Raw genomic sequence first — 22,226 nt, forward strand, 5'->3', positions numbered from 1 at the left:
TCCTTGATACCACCACCAGTGCCAGTGACTGCCTGCTCTGCTTCTCCACGGCACCTTGGACATCTGTAGAGTTACTGAAAAACCTTGAGATTACTGATGCATTTACCTGCCCCTACTCCTAGTAGACATAAGATCCCCAAAGGGATAGACCATGATGAATTCACTTTTGTATCCCTAGTGCTTAGCCCAGCACCTGGCACACAGGAGACACTCAGGGAGTGTGGCTGGCCGGATGCATGACTGGATGGATGGCTAACTGGCATGGAGACCTCCAAGTCATTCTTTATCAGGCAGAAACTTGATACTAAAGAGTAAAATAAAGCATCAATACTCAGAGGATAGGTACTTGCCTTCAAGTACTGTAAAGACCTGGTTCTGTCACTTAGACAAGGAAGAGAAGGATGATAAGAGTATAAGGTAAGATCAAAAGCTCAGGGTGACAGGCAAAGGCAAATCTCAGTCCAGAGTACCCACAGGGATGGCCTCTATATTACTCCATTTTCACACTGCTATAAAGAAATACCTGAGACTGTGTAATTTATGAAGAAAAGAGGTTTAATTGACTCACTGTTCCACCTGACTGGGGAGGCCTCAGGAAACTTAGAATCATGGTGGAAGGAGAGGGGGAAGGAAGGCAGGAGAGAGCAAGAACAAGCAGGGAAAATGCCAAACATTTATCAAACAACCAGATCTCCTGAGAACTCCTTCACTATCAAGAGAACAGCACTGGGGAAACAGCCCCCAGGATCTAATCACCTCCCATCAGGTCTCCCCTTTGATATGTGTGGATTACAATTTGAGATGAGATTTGGGTGGGGATGCAGAGCCAAACCATATAAGCCTCCCTCAGGAGAGGGGAGGTAATGGTGTGATGGGCCCCATTTAACCTAGAAAAGGCTGGGATTACCTGTAGTTAAAGATTTCTCCAGAACTCTCAATATTAATTAGTAAAATTGGCACTTATATCACATGATACAAAGATGACGCAGCACTTCAGCAAAGCTCTGAGGACAGAAATAACTGAATTATATGGCTCATTCAAATCAAAATGAAAAACAAGCCACACACTATAAAGAATGAAGAGATGAATCCTTGTAAACATGTCCAGTTTTACTGGAAAAATTCAGAACATTGAATATTAATTGCCCTAAAAGGATTTTACAACATCCACAACTATGGATGGCATCACTGGATTCAGGCTTCCAGCACTGGACATAATGCACATTGTTGGTGGAAACCTCTATGGTTTGTTTACAAAAGGGAATTTCCTCTTCTTTCCCCTAAAATGAAGTAGTATTGGTGTGAATGTTCCCATTTCCTGCTTTTATAATCTCCCATATTCCATCCATGGGAGAAGGAATCACTTAGCTGGATCCCTGAGACTTAAAAGATTGTATGATAGTATCCATGAGGCCATGTTAAGTGGGAAGTGGGGCCACAGTCCTGAAGTGGAGTCCATGAAGGCTTGGCATGTATCTCTGTGATGGTTTGAATGTCCCCTTCAAAACTCATATTGATATGAAAAAAAGTTCAACATCACTGATCATTAGAGAAATGCATGTACTCATCCTGTTTTATTGCTGCATAGCATTCCATGGTGTATATGTGTCACATTTTCTTAATTCAGTCTATCATTGATGGACATTTGGGTTGGTTCCAAGTCTTTGCTATTGTGAATAGTGCCCCAATAAAAATACGTGTACATGTGTCTTTATAGTAGCATGATGTATAATCCGTTGGGTATATACCCAGTAATGGAATTGCTGGGTCCAATGATATTTCTAGTTCTGGATCCTTGAAGAATTGCCACACTGTCTTCCACAATGGTTGAACTAGTTTATGCTCCGACCAACAATGTAAAAGTGTTCCTATTTCTCCACATCCTCTCCAGCACCTGTTGTTTCCTGACTTTTTAATGATCGCCATTCTAACTGGTGTGAGTTGGTATCTCACTGGGGTTTGATTTGCATTTCTCTAATGACCAGTGATGATGAGCATGTTTTCATGTGTCTGTTGGCTGCATAAATGTCTTCTTTTGAGAAGTTTCTGTTCATATCCTTTGCCCACTTTTTGATGGGGTTTTTTTCTTGTAAACTTGTTTGAGTTGTTTGTAAATTCTGGATATTAGCCCTTTGTCAGATGGGTAAATTGCAAAACTTTTCTCCCATTCTGTAGGTTGCCTGTTCACTCTGATGGTAGTTTCTTTTACTGTGCAGAAGCTCTTTAGTTTAATTAGATCCCATTTGTCAATGTTGGCTTTTGTTGCCATCGCTTTTGGTGTTTTAGTCATGAAGTCCTTGCCCATGCCTATGTCCTGAATGGTATTGCCTAGGTTTTCTTCTAGGGTTTTTATGGTTTTAGGTCTAACATTTAAGTCTTTAATCCATCTTGAATTAATTTTTATATAAGATGTAAGGAAGGGATCCACTTTCAGCTTTCTACATACGGCTAGCCAGTTTTCCCAGCACCATTTATTAAATAGGAAATCCTTTCCCCATTTCTTGTTTTTGTCAAGTTTGTCAAAGATCAGATGGTTGTAGATGTGTGGTATTATTTCTGAGGACTCTGTTCTGTTCCACTGGTATATATCTCTGTTTTGGTACCAGTACCATGCTGTTTTGGTTCCTGTAGCCTTGTAGTACAGTTTGAAGTCAGGTAGCGTGATGCCTCCAGCTTTGTACTTTTTGCTTAGGATTGTCTTGGCAATGTGAGCTCTTTTTTGGTTCCATATGAACTTTAGTTTTTTTCAGTTCTGTGAAGAAAGTCATTGGTAGCTTGATGGGAATGGCATGGAATCTATAAATTACCTTGGGCAGTATGGCCACTTTCATGATATTGATTCTTCCTATCCATGAGCATGGAATGTTCTTCCATTTGTTTGTGTCCTCTTTTATTTCATTGAGCAGTGGTTTGTAGTTCTCCTTGAAGAGGTACTTCATATCCTTTGTAAGTTGGATTCCTAGGTATTTTATTCTCTGTGTAGCAATTGTGAATGGGAGTTCACTCATGATTTGGCTCTGTCTGTCTGTTACTGGTGTATAGGAATGCTTGTGATTTTTGCACATTGATTTTGTATCCTGAGACTTTGCTGAAGTTGCTTATTAGCTAAGGAGATTTTGGTCTGAGACAATGGAGTTTTCTAAATATACAATCATGTCATTTGCAAACAGGGACAATTTGACTTCCTCTTTTCCTAATTGAATACCCTTTATTTCTTTCTCCTGCCTGATTGCCCTGGCCAGAACTTCCAACACTATGTGGCATAGGAGTGAAGAGAGAGGGCGTCCCTGTCCAGTGCCAGTTTTCAAAGGGAATGCTTCCAGTTTTTGCCCATTCAGTATGATATTGGCTGTGGGCCTATCATAAATAGCTCTTATTATTTTGAGATATGTTCCATCAATACCTAGTTTATTGAGTTTTTAGCATTAAGTATTGCTGAATTTTTTCAAAGGCCTTTTCTGCATCTATTGAGACAATCAAGTGGTTTTTGTCTTTGGTCCTTTTTATGTGATAGATTATGTTTATTGATTTGCATATGTGGAACCAGCCTTGCATCCCAGGGATGAAGCCAACTTGATCATGGTGGACAGACTTTTTGATGTGCTGCTGGATTCGGTTTGCCAGTATTTTATTGGGGATTTCTGCATCGATGTTCATCAGGGATATTGATCTAAAATTCTCTTTTTTGTTGTGCTTCTGCCAGGCATTGATATCAGGATGATGCTGGCCTCATAAAATGAGTTAGGGGGGATTCCCTCTTTTTCTATTTATTGGAATAGTTTCAGAAGGAATGGTACCAGCTCCTCTTTGTACTCTCTGGTGAAGTCGGCTGTGAATCTGTCTGGTCCTGGACGTTTTTTGGTTGGTAGGCTATTAAATATTGTCTCAATTTCAGAGCCTGTTATTGGTCTATTCAGGGATTCAACTTCTTCCTGGTTTAGTCTTGGGAAGGTGTATGTGTCCAGGAATTTATCCATTTCTTCTAGATTTTCTAGTTTGTTTGCATAGAGGTGTTTATAGTGTTCTCTGATGGTAGTTTGTATTTCTGTGGGATTGGTGGTGATATCGCCTATATTATTTTTTATTGCATCTATTTGATTCTTCTCTCTTTTCTTCTTTATTACTCTTGCTAGCAGTCTATCAATTTTGTTGATCTTTTCAAAAAAAACAGCTCCTAGATTCATTGATTTTTGGAAGTTTTTTTTGTGTGTGTGTATCTCTATCTCCTTCAGTTCTGCTCTGATCCTAGTTATTTATTGCCTGCTGTTCAGTTTTGAATTTGTTTGCTCCTGCTTCTCTAGTTATTTTAATTGTGATGTTAGGGTGTCGAATTTAGATCTTTCCTGCTTTCCCTTGTGGGCATTTAGTGCTATAAGTTTCCCTCTACACACTGCTTTAAATGTGTCCCAGAGATTCTGGTACGTTGTGTGTTTGTTCTCATTGGTTTCAAAGAACATCTTTATTTCCACCTTCATTTTGTTACTTACCCAGTAGTCATTCAGGAACAGGTTGTTCAGTTTCCACGTAGTTGTGCGGTTTTGAGTGAGTTTCTTAATCCTGAGTTCTAATTTGATTGTGCTGTGGTCTGAAAGACAGTTTGTTGTGATTTCTGTTCTTTTATATTTGCTGAGGATTGCTTTACTTCCAACTATGTGGTCAATTTTGGAATAAGTGCAATGTGGTGCTCAGAAAACGTATTTTCTGTTGATTTTGGGTGGAGAGTTCTGTAGATGTCTATTAGGTCCGCTTGGTGCAGAGCTGAATTCAAGTCCTGGGTATCCTTGTTAAGCTTCTGTCTTGTTGATCTGTGTAATATTGACAGTGGGGTGTTAAAGTCTCCCATTATTATTGTGTGGGAGTCTAAATCTCTTTGTAGGTCTCTAAGGATTTGCTTTATGAATCTGGGTGCTCCTGTATTGGGTGCATATATATTTAGGACAGTTAGCTCTTCTTGTTGAATTGATCCCTTTACCATTATGTAATGGCCTTCTTTGTCTCCTTTGATCTTTGTTGGTTTAAAGTCTGTTTTATCAGAGACAAGGATTGCAACCCTTGCCTTATTTTGTTTTCCATTTGCTTGGTAGATCTTCCTCCATCCGTTTATTTTGAGCCTATGTGTGTCTCTGCATGCGAGATGGGTCTCCTGAATACAGCACACTGATGGGTCTTAACTCTTTATCATATTTGCCAGTCTGTGTCTTTTAATTGGGGCATTTAGCCCATTTACATTTAAGATTAATATTGTTATGTGTGAATTTCATTATGATATTAGCTGCTTATTTTGCCCAATAGCTGATGCAGTTTCTTCCTAGCATCAATGGTCTTTACAATTTGGCATATTTTTGCAGTGGGTGGTACTGGTTGTTCCTTTCCATGTGTAGTGCTTCCTTCAGGAGCTCTTGTAAGGCAGGCCTGGTGGTGACAAAACCTCTCAGCATTTGCTTGTCTGTAAAGTATTTTATTTCTCCTTCAGTTATGAAGCTTAGTTTGGCTGGATATGAAATTCTGCGCTGAAAATTCTTTTCTTTAAGAATGTTGAATATCGGCCCCCACTCTTTTCTGGCTGGTAGAGTTTCTGCTGAGAGATCTGCTGTTAGTCTGATGGGCTTTCCTTTGTGGGTAACATGACCTTTCTCTCTGGCTTCCCTTAACATTTTTTCCTTCATTTCAACCTTGGTGAATCTGACAATTACGTGTCTTGGGGTTGCTCTTCTTGAGGAGTATCTTTGTGGTGTTATCTGTATTTCCTGAATTTGAATGTTGGCCTTCCTAGGTTAGGGAAGTTCTCCTGGATAATATCCTGAAATGTGTTTTCCAGCTTGTTTCTATTCTCCCCGTCACTTTCAGGTACACCAATCAAATGTAGATTTGGTCTTTTCACATAGTCCCACATTTCTTGGAGGCTTTGTTTGCTTCTTTTTACTCTTTTTTCTCCAAACTTCTCTTCTTGCTTTATTTCATTCATTTATCTTCAATCACTGATACCCTTTCTTCCACTTGATTGAATTGGCTATTGAAGCTTGTGCACATGTCACGTAGTTCTCGTGCCATGGTTTTCAGCTCCATCAGGTCATTTAAGGTCTTCTCTACACTGTTTATTCTAGTTAGCTATTCATCTAATCTTTTTTCAAGGTTTTTAGCTTCCCTGCGATGGGGTTGAATATCCTCCTTTAGCTCAGAGAAGTTTGTTATTACCAACCTTCTGAAGCCTACTTCTGTCAACTCGTCAAAGTCATTCTCCATCCAGCTTTGTTCCGTAGCTGGCAGGGAGCTGCGATCCTTTGGAGGAGAAGAGGCACTCTGGTTTTTAGACTTTTCAGCTTTTCTGCTCTGGTTTCTCTCCATCTTTATAGTTTTATCTGCCTGTGGTCTTTGATGATGGTTTTGGTGTGGATGTCGTTTTTGTTGATGTTGATGCTATTCCTTTCTGTTTGTTAGTTTTTCTTCTAACAGGTTCCTCAGCTGCAGGTCTATTGGAATTTGCTGCAGGTCCACTCCAGACACTGTTTGCCTGGGTATCACCAGCGGAGGCTGCAGAACAGCAAATACTGCAGAACAGCAAATATTGCTGCCTGATCCTTCCTCTGGAAGCTTCATCCCAGAGGGGCACCCAGCTGTATGAGGTATCAGTTGGCCCCTACTGGGAGGTGTCTCCTATTTAGGCTACACGGGGGTCAGGGACCCACTTGAGGAGGCAGTCTGTCCAGTTCTCAGAGCTCACTGTGCTGGGAGAACCACTGCTCTTTTCAGAGCTGTCAGACAGGAACGTTTAAGACTGCAGAGGTTTCTGCTGCCTTTTGTTCAGTTATACCATGCCCCCAGTGGTGGGGTCTACAGAGGCAAGCAGGCCTAGATAAGCTGCAGTGGGCTGCACCCAGTTCGAGCTTCCGAGCTGCTCTGTTTACCTACTCAAGCCTCATTAATGGTGGAAGCCCCTCCCCTGGCCTCGCTGCCACCTCACAGTTTGATCTTAGACTGCTGCGCTAGCAGTGAGAGTAAGGCTCCGTGGGCATGGGACCCGTCGAGCCGGGCACAGGATATAATCTCCTGGTGTGCCGTTTGCTAAGACTATTGGAAAAGCCCAGTATTTGGGCGGCAGTGTCCCGATTTTCCAGATACAGTCTGTCATGGCTTCCCTTGTCTAGGAAAGGGAAATCTCCCCCACCCCTTGTGCTTCCTGGGTCGAGGAAACTCATTTCAAAAGCAGCCTCCCTCCGCTCAAGAAACTGTCTCCTGCCCTTTATCTTCATTTCTGCCTCTGACTTGACACTTACTAACTTCCTGGACTTGGAATTTACATTTGTTCTTTGCCTGGCTTCCCTGGTCCCAAATAAAGGAATGATTTATAAGCTAATACACTGAATCCCTTTATATGACAAACCCTGTTAGTAATACAAATAATCACTCTATAATTCAGTCATGTTGCGCACACAAATTTTCATAAACTGGGCTACCCCAATAGTAGAACAAAGAGATTTTCCCAAGAATTAAAAAGGCAACCGCGGCATGCTGAAATGGCACCTGGATAATCAATTAGAACAGGTGGGATGTTGCTTATCTTCCTAAGGTCCTTTCTCCCTGCTGATCTCTTCCTTCCTGGGTTTTTTTTTTTTTTTTTTTTTTTTTTGGATAGATGTTTAGGATTAGATAGGTAACTGGGGAATTATTCATGTGGAACTAAAGGTCAAAATTTATTGACACAGATCAGTTTGTTGGATCATTTTATTGAACACAGATCATTTTATCAGTAGGGCTATATAATCTCCTACCCAAAATCTGTGTTTTGTTTTCCTCCATCAATTCTGAACATTAAGTCAACTTTTGCAGTTTCAACTGTAAAGAAATTTCTATTCAATTGTAAAGAAATTTCTACTATATTCTTTTGATGCACAAAACTATTTTTCCTTACTTTGTATAATGTTCCCAAACCAAGCCATCCAAATACCTCCTTGAAAGAAGGCATTAGGTAGTAACATTTTAGCTTTAGAAACTTGCATGTTGTTACTTAAAACCCTGTAAATTTTTTCTCCTGTCCTTGAAATGTACCATATAAATATTGCATTTGATCCTTAACTTACACTTCATAAATAATTCATTTTAAAAATATTCCTCCACAAGACCATCAGTTGCTGAGGTGTTCAGTTTTCGGGGAAAGCATTTATTTACTGCATGGGCCCAGGAAGCCTGGTAAAGGCTTGGCTAAAAGCTCCACATGGAGCAAATTATGGTAATTGTATTACTGCTTAAATCCAGGACGCTCAATGCTCAAATCTGCTAAAAGATTTTACACTATATTGCCCACATCTTGACGGGCAATGAGGCCACTAGAAATGTTTAACACTTCATAGTGAGGCTTCTGAGATTCATTTTTCATAGTTCCAAGAATTGCTAAGGAATGTCTAGAGGTAGCTTCCAGAGGAGTTTCTGAAAGTCATAACTGAGAATAAACAGCCTCTTAAATATCTTCTACTTTGGGTTCAGACTGAAACTACAAGCTCAAGTCCCCAGAAGTGAAAATCAAAGGAAACATCACACAATTAATTTTGATAAATGGGTAAGTTCTAATTCACGTACAGCAATATTCTGCTTAATGATATGTCTCCTTAGGACATCCATTAAAAATCCATTAACTTAACAGGGAAAAAATCTAATAAAGTTACTCTGGAAATTTTCTGCTAGATTTAACATTATGGACTTCTAATGAATATTTCTTGTAGATACTGCTACGTTAGCAGAGCTAATATACTAATTAAACATGTGTCGTGTGAGGCAGGAAAGAGGAGCAGAAAAATATAAAAATAATCAGAAAATCAGAGTTGAAGTTGTACCCAATTGCCAAAGATAATGTTAAAATCAGTAAATATCATTACAGATTTTTAAAGGAAAGAGTGCCAACCTCCTAGTACCAAGCATCTCAATATTTTAATCAAAAAGTCACTGAGATATGAAAATATGCCATGCCCTGTGCTAGGACAGGAAATACAAAGGTAAATAAGTGAAAATCCTTATGTCAAAGAGCTCACCGTCTAGTGAGGAATCAAGACACATATACAAGTAATCAATATATACGCTAATAAAGCTATGTTTAACATACCATGGGAATATTCAGCAAAAAACAACTAATTTTTTGGAGGGCATATACATTTTACAAATCACTTAAACCCTTAGGTAACTGAAGCTGAAATTTGTGTTCCAGTAAAATATTAGTTCCTTCTAGGTCCTCCCACTGGGAGAATTTCGATCCTGACTTACCATTTATTGATTCCATGCCTGGTTAGGCAAGGTTACTAATCTCTCTGATTCTCATCTGTAAACATGCAACAGTGCTTTTGTCAGTAGTTATGAGAAATATATAAAACAAGGTACATACAAGCACAGAGAAATGTGCTTGGGACATAGAAGATGTACTTTACTACCCACATAAAAGGCCTTAGTCTGAGACCGTACAGCCTTCGTGAGGAGCCATTGACTCGTTCCAGTTTCTGTTTTTTTCTAGATTTTCTAATTTTGATCGTTTTAGCTTTATTTTTTGCCTGTTCACAGCCTTGCATTGGCCTGTGAACCTAATTTGTAAAATTATTTTCATAGTACTGACTGGAAGCAGTCCATACACAGCCCCTTGAGTATGCTATTCCCAAGGTGCTCCTTGCAAGCATCTTCCTCGGTCTAGCCCAATTATTTTTATTTTTTTTCCCTCAAGACAGACTTCTGCTCTGTCTGTTGCCCAGGCTGCAGTGCAGTGGCACAATCTCAGCTCACTGCAACCTCCTCCGCCTCCCAGGCTCAAGCAATCCTCCCACCTCAGCCTCCGGAGTAGCTGACACTACAGACACGTGCCACCAGGCCAGGCTAACATTTGTATTTTTCTTGTAGAAATGGGGTTTTGCCATGTTGCCCAGACTGGTCCCAAACTTCTGGGCTCAAGCAACCTGCCTGCCTCAGCTCCCAAAGTGCTGGGATTACAGGCATGAGCCACCACGCCCAGCACAATTTCTGATTCTATATTTCAGTGCAGATTTTCATAGCATGTATCTCCACTCAGTTCATATAAATCTTAAGGCAAGAGCCTACTAGTCATGGCCTACCCATCATAATTAACTCATTTGTCTTGGAAAAAGTGAACTTCATTCCTGTATTTTCATGCATACAAAAACAAGAAACATACAAACCACAATAACAACAAACCCATCAAGATCCTCCAATGCACATAATCACTCTACAGATGTTTTGTTCTTTTACCTATTTTGCTGTAATTATCTGCAACAAAGTCTTCCAAACCAATCATTTTCCAGAAACTGTCGTCCCAACCTTTCTCTGCTGAATATGTCCACTTACACACCAGGGAGCAGAGAGACCTAAGAAAATAGAAGAGATATAGAACTGATCATATGAGTGAGGCTTCCTTTATATTTTGCAAAATACCCGTCCAGGTTCTGCAGAGGTATTAAAGAAGTGGAATAAGCCAATGTAGATAATGACACATCCCTGCTTAGGTAAAAAGTCTCCACGGATACCTGTTAATTATGGACAGTACCTTCCTTCACTTTCAAAAGTCTCAGCCCTGGCTGGGCACAGTGGCGTACACCTGTAATCCCAGCACTTTGGGCAGGCAGATAACTTAAGGTCAGGAGTTGGAGACCAGCCTGGCCAACATGGTCAAACCCTGTCGCTACTAAAAATACAGGCCAGGCATGGTGGTGGATGCCTCTAGTCCCAGCTACTTGGGAGGCTGAGGCAGGAGAATCGCTTGAACCCAGGAGGCAGAGGTTGCAGTGAACCAAGATCGTGCCACTGCACTCCAGCCTGGGCAACATGGTGAGACTCTGTCTCAAAAAAGAAAAAAAAGTCTCAGTCCTTTATTTGGGTCCTGATTAAACAATCTGTATATGAATATATGTATTTACATCTATGTTTATATGACATTTGTGAGATAATTAGAAATTACAACCTTGCTATTTGATAAAAATTTTATTATGAAATTTTCGATATGATATTGGTAGTTGTGGTTATGTTAACAAAAGGCTCCTTATCATTTATAGATACATACTGAAAATGTTTGTATAAGATATATGGTATCTGGAATGTGCTTTAAGTAACATGAGAAGGAGAAGTAAATGGCATGTAGCTAAGGGCAGGATTGGTCATGGGTGGTTGTTGGGACCGAGTGATGGGTTCATGGGTGTTAATTATATTACTCTCACTATATGTTCAAAAGTTTTTATGATAAAAAAAAAGTTCTTAAAGTGTCTGGTGGAGATAATAACTGATATGGTCATCCCAGTCTAAAGCAATATTTAATAGGAGGAAGACTTGAATGCTAGATGCTTTCCTTTCCAGCTACATTTCTCATCAATTTACCCTTAATATTCTATAGTCTAACAATAAAAAGTTACTTGCAGTTCTCTGAAGAAAGTCATGTTCTAACATACTTCAGTGCCTTTGCCCTACCCCTATCTGTTGGGAAAACTCATCCCAGCTTCTTTACCACGATAATTCAAACTCTTACTTTAGCCTAGGCTGAGATTCCAGTTCTGGGTTAGGCACTCTCCTCTTCTGATTTCCCAGAGCATGGAGTATGTCTTCTACCATAGCCCTTATCATGCTGGGTAAATAACTGCTTCCTCATGTTGCTCCCCTATAGTCTTACTGCCTTATAATCTGTTCTCCAAATTGTGCCCAGGGCAAACTTTATAAAATAAAATATTTTATGTCAATCTCCAATTAAGGTCCTTCAATTGCTACCCACTAACTTCAGGACAAAGTCCAATGCATAGCAGGGCTTAAAGAATCCTTTGTGATATGACTGTGTCCATCTCCACAGTCACTCCGTTCTGGTCATCCTCACCCTTGCCTTCTCATTCTGCAATACTGAATTATTTGGAGTTTGCTATAGTGAGCCTTGATTTCCCATTTTCCTGTGTACTGAACCCTTTTGCTTCATTCTTCCTGGAACAGTCATCCCCATTATGCATCTAACTCTTAGTTAGCCTTCATGACTCAGCTCAGATTGTCCTTTTTCAGGAAGCCCCAATGAAGGGCAGACTGAGTGAAAAGCTTCTTCTCCAAGTTCCAATCTGGACATACCTTTATCTTAATTTACCATAGTAACTGTCTTTGCCCATTCATTTCACCATCTCTCCCACTAAACCAGCAACTCTGTCAGCACAGAATCAGCCTTACTTTTCTCTGTATCACAAATACCTCATTCACATTCAGGATTATGACAAGCCACAATGAATACTGACTGAATGGAAACATTAAAGAATGAATCATTTGTCCATTACATGGTAGGTAAATGGTAAACCTGGGAGCTCATGCAATTTTAAAAATAACCCAAAACCTATCTCACAAGGACAATAGTCTAGATGTATCTCAATTCAGTCATTCACATAGATTCATGCATTCACTCACTCTCTCAATAAATGTTTAGTATTCAGTTACTATGATCCTGGCACTATACTAGGATCCAGGAAACCAGTGGTATGCAAAATATCTAGTCTTTTGCTGTCACAGAAGCTGAAAGTTTAATTGGGGAGACAGAAATTGATCAAATAATCACAACTAAAATCATATACTAACAAATAGCCATAAATACTCTGAAGGAAGTAGAGGGAGAAATGAAAGCTTTTAGCAGAAGAACCTGACATAATCTGGTGGGAGACGGGGAGGAAATATCAAGGAGGGGTCCACAGAGGAGGTAGCACTGAGTGAGGCTTAAATGTCTTTTGAAAGCCAACAAATGTCACTTATCATTAATGATTTTTTTACATGTGGCACAGATCACAGAACACATTGAGCTATGCTAAGTGGCATAAATATACTGAAGGAATGCGAGCACTTGTAGAAACATGCTAAATTACTCACCTTTTTTTAAGCAACATACATTGTTAATAAGTGGAGAAGGCGGCCCACCTATGTAACATGTTCTGAAGAGTATACAATACGCTAACTCCTCCTGGCATATGACATCTGAAATTCCAACTTTTGGGGAGGTATGATAGCTCCCTGGCAAGAGTAATATTAGGGAGCAAAACCCAGTATAGAAGGATTGTTTCCAATGATCCAATCACATAGGGTAACTCCTCAGTCCCCAGATGTCCCCATTCTTATCTGTAGAGCACTGTGCCTCTACTTGGACTTTTCCTTCCGTCTTAATGGATTATTATTACTCCTTTCACCTATCTTTGTCTGCTTGGTAAACTCCAAGTTGTCCTTATGGTCCAGTTCCAATGTCAGCTCCTCTGTGAAAGTTTCTCTACTACCTCCAAGCTAAACTCGTGGCTCTCTCTCGAGGTACCATTGTAAGTTTAAAATATTGCACTGTATTTCTCAACAGCTGATAAAGGTTGAGTTCATGGTCCTATGTCTTCATCTCTCCACATACCCACACTCTTTGCCATGTAACTTCGTAGTACTGCACCCTCCTCCTCCTGTCCCCCACACTGTAGGCAGGGCTTCCTTTCCTACCTCTGATTCTGATTCCTTACCTCTGACTTCTGATTCTGTCACATGACTGAATTTAGCCAAAATAAGGAAGCAGAAGTAACTGCATGCCAGTTCCAAGTCTAAGCCTCAAGAGATTCTATGTGTTTCTGCTTGTTCTCTTGCACCTCTGGCACTGCCATGAGATCACTCTAGGCTAGTCCACTGGTCCCGTGAGGAGGATAAGAGAAACATGGAGCAGGTCAATAGCCGGCTGAGCTCAATCTGGATCAGACACCCCAGGTTGTCTTGGATCAATGTGGATTAGTCAGTCAAGACTCCAGTGAGTGAGTCCAACTGAGACCAGAAGGATCACCTAGCACAGCACAGCCTAAATGAGCTGTCCATGAGTCAAATAAATGAATACTGTATTAAACTAACAAGCATTGGCTGTGGTTCATAATACAGCAATAGTTTAAAAACTCAACACTTCACAGCATATCTAAGTTTTCCCAAGCAGATTTTTTCCCCAATAAAGGGAAAGTTAGGGATGTCTTGGTCTTTACAAGAAGTTAAAATAAGAGAGTATGCGTGGAGTGAAGATGACTACGGAAGTTTTATGGCTACAGGTGCCTCTGGCAACTCCCTCCTTTATCAGGATTATTCAAACAATATTAGGGTCCAATTCATTGAGTTTCTTTAAATCAAACTGATGGGTAATATGGATGTGCTATTAAGCAGCAGAACTGGTAAAGTCTAGTGAGTACAACTGAAGCCACAGGTACTCCAAAACTCTCCAGGAGAGAGAGAAAACATAGGACTTTGTTTATATTGTTAGTGGGTAAAGGCAAGGTACTAGTAGCGGAACAAAGGGCTTACCCCTCCCTGAGTCTTCTATTAAGACCAGTTTTGACATTTCCTGAAGTGTTTTAGCAACTCGCCCTCTTTGGATAACTATTCACCTTTAGGCAAGCTGTACCTACTAGTCACCCCCACCCAAAGGTTTGTAAAATTAGAATTAGAGACAGGGGCCTTACAGAGTCAGGGCTACACTGGCAGTCCGAGTTGCTTCTAAGATTGGCAGCTAGAGAGGAGTGCTGCTTCCACCAAGGGTGCTCTAAGAGGAAAGAAGGGGCCACTTGCTATTGGCCTGTTGGGTGACTGCCAGCCCAAGTGCCAGGGCAGGAACTGCTGTACCTTTCACTGCTTTCAGACTTGTTAATGCAGAATAGATAGTAAAAACCTATATGAAAGTCAAAATAGCATTTATCAATAAGTAGGCAAAACAAAAACATTAACTAACTTAATGGGAGTAGTTCACCTGAGAGACCACATAGAACATCTATAAGAGGCAAGTCCCACAGAAGTAGAAATGATGAAAAATATGGTAGAATATTTTAATGACGAAAACAATGAGAAATCAGAAGAATGCAAAAAATTCTTTCTGGAAGTATAAACACTGATTTTAAGTTTAAAATTTCCACAGAAGAACTAAAAAATCACTGACACTAAGGAAAATCAAATTAATGCTCTGGAAGACCAAGTAAATGAAATACGTTACTACAAGTAGCGAAGATACAAAGAGATTGACATAACGATGGAAGAGATAAGAGGCTTGGAGGACAGATTCCAGAAGCCTAACATGAAAATAACAGAAATTCCAGAACAGATTTTTTGTTTTTTAGGAGACAGAAAAGGAATAAAAAAAAAGAAAAGAACAGATGAGGGAGATATTATAATTAAATGAATACAGTGCTAGGTATTTTATTATACTGAACTGAAGTAAGATTTAAGCCCATAGATTAAAAGTCTCATTAAGTCCAGGAAGTAAATTCAGGAAACACTTGAACTTCAAGAGTAAACAGAAAATTATACAAGCTTCCAGACAGAAAGAATAGGTTACTTACAAAGGATTAATCCTAGCTAAGAGAATTCTCATCTACAACTCTGGAATGTAGAAGACACTGGAATAATGTACAAACTATTACGAGAAACTGATTAAAGAATTCTGTACCCAGACAAAATATTATTTAGCTGCAAGGGGCAAAAAAAACATTTTCAACACACAAGGATTCAAAAAGTAAACTTCTCATAAGCACTCTCTGAGGACAAGACTTGAGAAAGAGTATAACCAAATAACAATTGATTCAGAGCAGCTTTCTCAATATGGTGGAAATCAAAGACTAGAGGAACGAGTAAACACTGAGATCCTCTCTCACTCTCCGTGTGTGTCTCTTTCATGTATGTATGTATATATATGCATGTATGTGCATAATATGCTTAAACATATACATATATGCATAAAAATATATGCATATACATATTTAAATATAAGTGGATAATAATAATGTAAGTGGGAATCTATAATATTGAGTGTTCTTAAAATATAATAGGCCTGCTATTCTACAAAAAAAAAAAAAACAAACAACAACAAAAAAAACTTAGTAACAGTCTGGAACTGAAAATAAACATTAAGTAAGCAAACATTAAGTAAGAGTCTAGAGAAGGGGTACACAGAAAACGTTCCTTGAAATACATATACATGTTTAGGCAGAACATAAGTTTATTGTTGGTTGTAAGGAATGAGAATGTAACCACTAGTAGAAACAAAAAACTTAGTAGAACTCTCAAAGTAACAAGGAATAAAAGGGAATAAAGAAAAAATTAACAAGCCAGTGAAACCAATAAACCACACAAAACAAAAAGGAAAGGGAATGGGGAGTGATGTAATATAAATAGAAAACAAAATAAGATGGAACAAATAAGGTCAATTATCTCAGTATTTCATCAAATGTGAATGGGCTGAATTCCACAACCAGTTAAAAGATAAGATTAATCATATTGTGGTTAAAATTAAGCTATACTTTGTTTATAATTCAGATTTTTAAAAATGTGATAGTTTTCTTTCAAAAACAAATGCACATTGTGCACATGTACCCTAAAACCTAAAGTATAATAATAAAAAATTAAAAAACAAACAAAAAAAACAAAAAAAAATTTAGTGACAATATAAGTATCAAAGTAGAATCAAGATCAAAAATATTAAACAAGGAAAAGAAGAATATTTCATAATGACAAAATGCTCAATCCAAGAAAACTACCATTCATAATATTTTATGAACCAAACAATGTAGTATGAAATATATGAAACAAGAGCTTCTAAAATGTAAAAAGCATTTGAAAAAAGACAATTCTATTTAAAGATGTTATTGTACTTTCAGAATGTGAAGAGACATGTAAACTATAAGAGTAGTAATAGCTATTATTATTACTACTGGAGAATTAAAGTGTATTAATACAATCAACAAACTCAATTCTGTATACTCATATAGAAGGAGGGAGAAGGAGAGTATTTTATAATTCATGCAGAAACTACATGGGTTAAAGATACCAAATGGAAGTGTGAACCCACACAAAGGAATGAAGAGTATCAGAACTACTAAATATGTGAGTAAATATAAGAGCCATAAATTTTCCCTTTTTAAATTTCTTTAAAAAAATTGACTTTAAATCTTTATACAATCCAATGCATTAACAAATCATATGAGAATAATAGCACAAATCACAGGAAGATAAGAAAGTGTATTATATATAATGAGGCATCAAAATTATTTTAAGGTCGACTGTGATAAGTGAAAGATGCATATTAGAAACTGGCAAGAGGTAAAACTTTTTGGAGATAAAATGGAATACTAACAAATATTTAAGTAATCTGGAGAAGACAGGAAAAGGGAATAATTATATAGAATATATGGAACACAGAAAAAGAAAATAGATTAAAAGCCAACCACTAAATGTAAATGACCTAAAATCTCCAATGCGAAGGCAGAGATAATAAAGCTGAATAAAAATAAAACCCAACTATATGGAGTTTAAAAGAAACATTTCACTTTTTAGAGAAGAGCTCACTCCATTGCACAGGCTGGAGTGCAGTGGCATGATGAGAACTGACTGCAGCCTTTAACTCCTGAGCTTAAGGAATCCTGCCACCTGAGCCTCCTGAGTAGCTGAGACTATAAGCACACACCACCATGCCCAGATTACTTTTTCTTATTTTATTTTTTAGAGATGGGGGTCTTGCTATGTTGCTGAGGCTGGTCTCTACCTACTGGCCTCAAGCAATCATCCTGCCTTAGTTTCGTGAGTAGCTGGGGTTACAGGTGTGAGGTGAGTTGCAGTGCCTGGATAAAAATGAAACAAAACAAAACAAACAAAAAATACTTATTTTCAATATAAAAATGCAAGATAAATTAAAGAGTAAAAAGATGCAAAAATATGGCATGCAGGCTGGGTGTGGTGGCTCATGCCTGTAATCCCAGCACTTTGGGAGGCTGAGAAGGGTGGATCACAAGGTCAGGAGTTTGAGACCGGCCTGACCGACATGGTGAAACCCCATCTCTACTAAAAATACAAAAAAAATTAGTTGGACATGGTGGTGTGTGCCTGTAATCAGCTACTCAGGAGGCTGAGACAGGAGAATTGCTTGAACCCGGAAGGCGGAGGTTGCAGTGAGCCGAGATTGTGCCATTGCACTCCTGGTTTTGCCTACCTCACATTCCTCCCATCACCTACTGCCCAAGACACAAATGCATGCCAGATCTCTAGCAGACCTTCTTTCCTATTTCAAAAAGTTTTTAAAACAAAAAGAGGCTTCTGATTAAAGATGCCAGATTGACTACACATGTTGACCTCTGCGCCCTTTAAAAATTCCAACAAAATGGTTGTACAAGAATGTTTCAAAGAGGCAAAAACCCACAATGAGAACAGGATAGAAGATGACAGCATCGAAAATCTAAAAGCCAAAAACCTTGGTAGTAGTAACTCTCTTGGTAGACTTGAGAAAGGTAAAACCTAAATAGCAGCAGGAAAAACCCAGAAGCAAAAATGATTACCCTACAGAGACCCAAAAAGTTCAGGAGGTGGTGGCGCTCACCACCCCTGAAAGTGAGGGTAAAAGTGAGGATAAAAACAGCAGGATGGTACAAAAAGTATGTTTAGGAAGTAATTAGATCCCATGCGACCTCAGTATTAGCAACCAGGGTACTACTTCTCCCATACTACGGAAGAAGAGTACTAAGGTCCAATGTATTAGTCCATTTTCACACTGCTGATAAAGACATACCTGAGACTGGGTAATTTATAAAGAAAAAGAGGTTTAATAAACTCATATTTCCACGTGGCTGGGGAGGCCTCACCGTCATGGTGGAAGGTAAAAGGCACGTCTTATACGGCAGCAGACAAGAGAGAAGGAGAACCAAGTGAAAGGGGTTTCCCCCTTATAAAACTATCTGATCTTGTGAGACTTATTCACTACCATAAGCACAGTAGGAGGAGAAACAGCCCCCTTGATTCAATTATCTCCTACTAGGTCCCTCCCATAACACATGGGAATTACCGGAGCTACAATTCAAGATGAGATTTGGGTGGGGACACAGCCAAGCCATATCATCCACCCTCAGAGAGGGTGTGGTAAAAGGCCCAGGTAAGGGTAGAGTATCTTGACAAAAACAGACTGATTCAGTATCTGCTTTTTTGCAGGCCAGCCCTCAAGCTCCTTTCCCCGACTCAGCTCCCAGAGCTTTGGCTGCTAGGTTCACACCCTGAATATTTATTTTTGGGGAATCTGACCAGAAAAAAGAAAAGATATAAGGCTAATCGGGAGAGCAGAGGGTATAGAAAAAATAGCCCAGCCACATAACTCTAACCTTAGGAGGATTAAAACGAGGGAATGTAAGTAAAGCTAATATAAGTAAAGCTACTATAATCAGCACCTTTATTTTCATCATCTTTATTTTCAATCAGAAAATAGTTACTGAAGGTATTTCCCTCTATATACATATCAGAGTTTTCCTAGGCAGGTAGGAGCCTCCAGACTCTATCAGAAACAAAGTGAAAGGGTCACCAAAATCCCAGCCAGAGACCATGAAGTAGCCTCAGCACAAACAAGAAGAACTTTTTATTCTCCTGCTTTTATTCAGAGCAAGGCGCATATCAAAAGCATATGCCTGCTGAGTTCCAGGGGCCTGATCATTCTCATGCATTTCTCCACCAAGATTTTATAAAAATGAAGCCGGCACTGCTGCATTATTTATACGCAGCTCACTGTACTGACATTGCCAGGCCCCAACTTTCAAGGGAAACCTTTTGTTCTCTGCTTAGGGAAGGCTGAACCTGGAGAGTCTCAATCGAACTAGCTAGTGAAGAACAGAATAATTAGAGCTGAGAGTGGGGATAAATTACCAAGATATTCCTGGCTGCAGCCTTCGGTACATCACAGGCCTCTGATGGCTCTGTTTTTCCAAGCCATGCAACAGACTGAATTACCAGCCCTGAAGATACAACTCGTGGGGAGATAAAATGACTCAGATTGGATTGCTAATTGTATCAACAAAGAGACCAAGAAGGCCTTAATTTCTGAAGAAATACCACTGCACCAATCGGAGCAGCTTCTGTTAAAGAGCTGTCAGATTTCAGGCCTGTTACTATTGGCTCTGTACTTCATCAAGACTTGCTGACAGGCCCCTGACAGGCCAAAATAATATATGCAATGATGCAACACAGGGCAATATTAAATTGCTTTTTCGGTCAGACTTGCCAATAACATGATTCAAACGTGGCCATGACAATATGGGGAGCATGAAAGAACTGAATAAATAATCGAGTTGAGGGAATTTTCCCATGCCACCAAAAGAAAGAGATCTAAGAGTCAGAAAACAAAAGATCTTAAAGTTGCCACCAAAATATTCCAAGATCGCAATGAAGCCCCTGGATTCACAGATTTGGATCTGTCCCCTAAAAAATAAGGATGGTACTAATTAGAGGCAATATGAGAGAAAGGAGGAAAGTAAACAAGTGACAGCTTATTTAGTGCCTATTATATGCCAGGCATTACGCTTAGAAATTTTATATGGGTTATTGAATATCACGACAAACTTGTGAGGATACTATTATTAGTATTTCCATTTCACAGAAGAGAATACTGAGGCTCAGAAGTTAAGTCATTGGAGGTTGTATCATTAGGAAAGAGCAGGACAGAAGTTCCAAACCTGCCCTGATCAATTAGAAGTCCACGCTTGTTAACTACATGCTTATTCAGGCCCACTCAGGGAAAGATATTTACAAAACATTACAAAGTCTGGTTACTCCAAGTGAAAATGTACAGTAATTTTGACGTATTTAATTTCTCGTGTTTATCTTGTCTGTTATCTCCTTTTTTTAATAAAGGAAAAATATGAAAACAGATGGAAGAGCTCAAGAAACACAGAGCTGTAGAAAGCAAAGAGTTAGCTGCCTTAGGTTTGCTGTGAGGATGTTCTGGTAAAAAAGGGTTTTCGGGAGATGCGTGCCATAGGCAAGGACATGGACAACAATGAGATGTTCTCTCAAGTTGGGAAAATGAAGTCTGGTTTTGAGAGTTCAGCTGTAAAGTCAATCCATAATGAGCAAGAGTAAAATATCCAAAATTATCAAAACAAAACAATAGCTTCCAGAACATTCAGAGCTCACAGGAACCATACTGAAGGCATTCAGATGGTTAAAGAAAGAATGTGTCAAGAGGATGATTAGGCTGCAGGAGACTAGAAAAAGAGGAAGAAGCAGAAGTGGAAGCAGAGGCAAGTGCCAGAGCAGGGAGGAAGAGGATTGCGCCAGGTGGAAAGAACTGCATGTGCCCAGGGCTGGAAGTAAGGCAGCAAGTGGCCACACCCATCTCAGCCACAGCCTTGCTGTGCATACCTCAGAAGCTGAGTGTTGCTCCGGCATGAAGAAAAGGAGCAAAAGAGCCATTTATTTCCCTCCTCCCTCTTTCTCTCCCTCCTTCCAAAAATATTTATTAGGCTCTTACTATGTACCAGGCACAGATATTATCTCTTCCTTCATGGAGCTTAGAGTCTAGTAAAAGAGAAAAAGCCATGAAGAGCTCACTCTAATAATTACTATGAAGGGTAAGTATAATGAAGAAATATTATAGGGTGTCCATAGAGCTTATGGTATCAAAGGACATGTAAAAAGATAGGGAGAGATCTGTTAAAGGATACACAATTACAGCTAGATAAGGAGAAATAAACTCTGTTCTATACCAGCGGTCCCCAGCCTTTTGGGCACCAGGACCCAGTTCTGTAGATGACAACTTTTCCATGGGTGGGGGTTTGCAAGGAGGAAGGTTCCGGGATGAAACTGTGCCACCTCAGATCATCAGGCATTAGATTCTCATAAGGAGTGTACAACTTAGATCCCTTTCATGTGCAGTTCACAATAGGGTTCCCATTCCTTTGAAGAGCTAATGCCACTGCTGATCTGACAGGAGGTGATGCTCAGGTGGTAATGCTCACTAGCCCACCGCCCACCTCCTGCTGTGCAGCCAGATTCCTAACAGGCTGCAGACCAGTACCTGTATAATACATTATTGTTAACCCTAGTCATCCTACAGTGGTATAGAACCCCATGGGGTTGGGGAGCCCTGTTCTATACCACTGTAAGATGACTACAGTTAACAATAATGTATTATACAGTTTCTAATCACTAGAAAGAGGATATTAAACATTCCCAAACAAAGAAATGAAAAAGGCTTGAGATGGATATGCTAATTAATCTGATCACTATGCATTATATGTATGGAAACTTCGCTATGTACCCCCATGAATATGTACAATTATTATTTGTCAATTAAAAATAAAGTTTAAATGTTAAAAAAAGAATCTCTACTTTGCCTTACATTCCTTCATTAAGGGAGCAAAGACCTGGGGTCAAGAGTTTTCATCAAGCATCTGTCTACTTCTACAGTTTTTAATGGCAAACCCTGTGGC

The 22,226-nt window shown here is 39.4% G+C and overlaps 1 protein-coding gene across 11 annotated transcripts in view; it reads right to left on the reverse strand.

Annotated features, from left to right (window-relative positions):
• Window positions 1-22,226, reverse strand: part of FGGY (FGGY carbohydrate kinase domain containing) — a 478,411-nt gene that overhangs the window by 314,841 nt on the left and 141,344 nt on the right. For all 11 annotated transcript variants that reach the window (XR_009210731.1, XR_009210732.1, XM_058430526.1 and 8 more), the window contains one exon: window positions 10,240-10,355. Coding sequence is in view for 9 of the 11 variants with exons in the window: in XM_058430526.1 (XP_058286509.1) it covers window positions 10,240-10,355 (116 nt within the window). In the remaining 2 variants the exon portion in view is untranslated. The remainder of the gene's footprint in view (window positions 1-10,239; window positions 10,356-22,226) is intronic.

This window comes from Hylobates moloch, unplaced genomic scaffold, assembly GCF_009828535.3.
Source record: "Hylobates moloch isolate HMO894 unplaced genomic scaffold, HMol_V3 SCAFFOLD_18, whole genome shotgun sequence".
Classification (NCBI taxonomy): Eukaryota; Metazoa; Chordata; class Mammalia; order Primates; family Hylobatidae; genus Hylobates; species Hylobates moloch.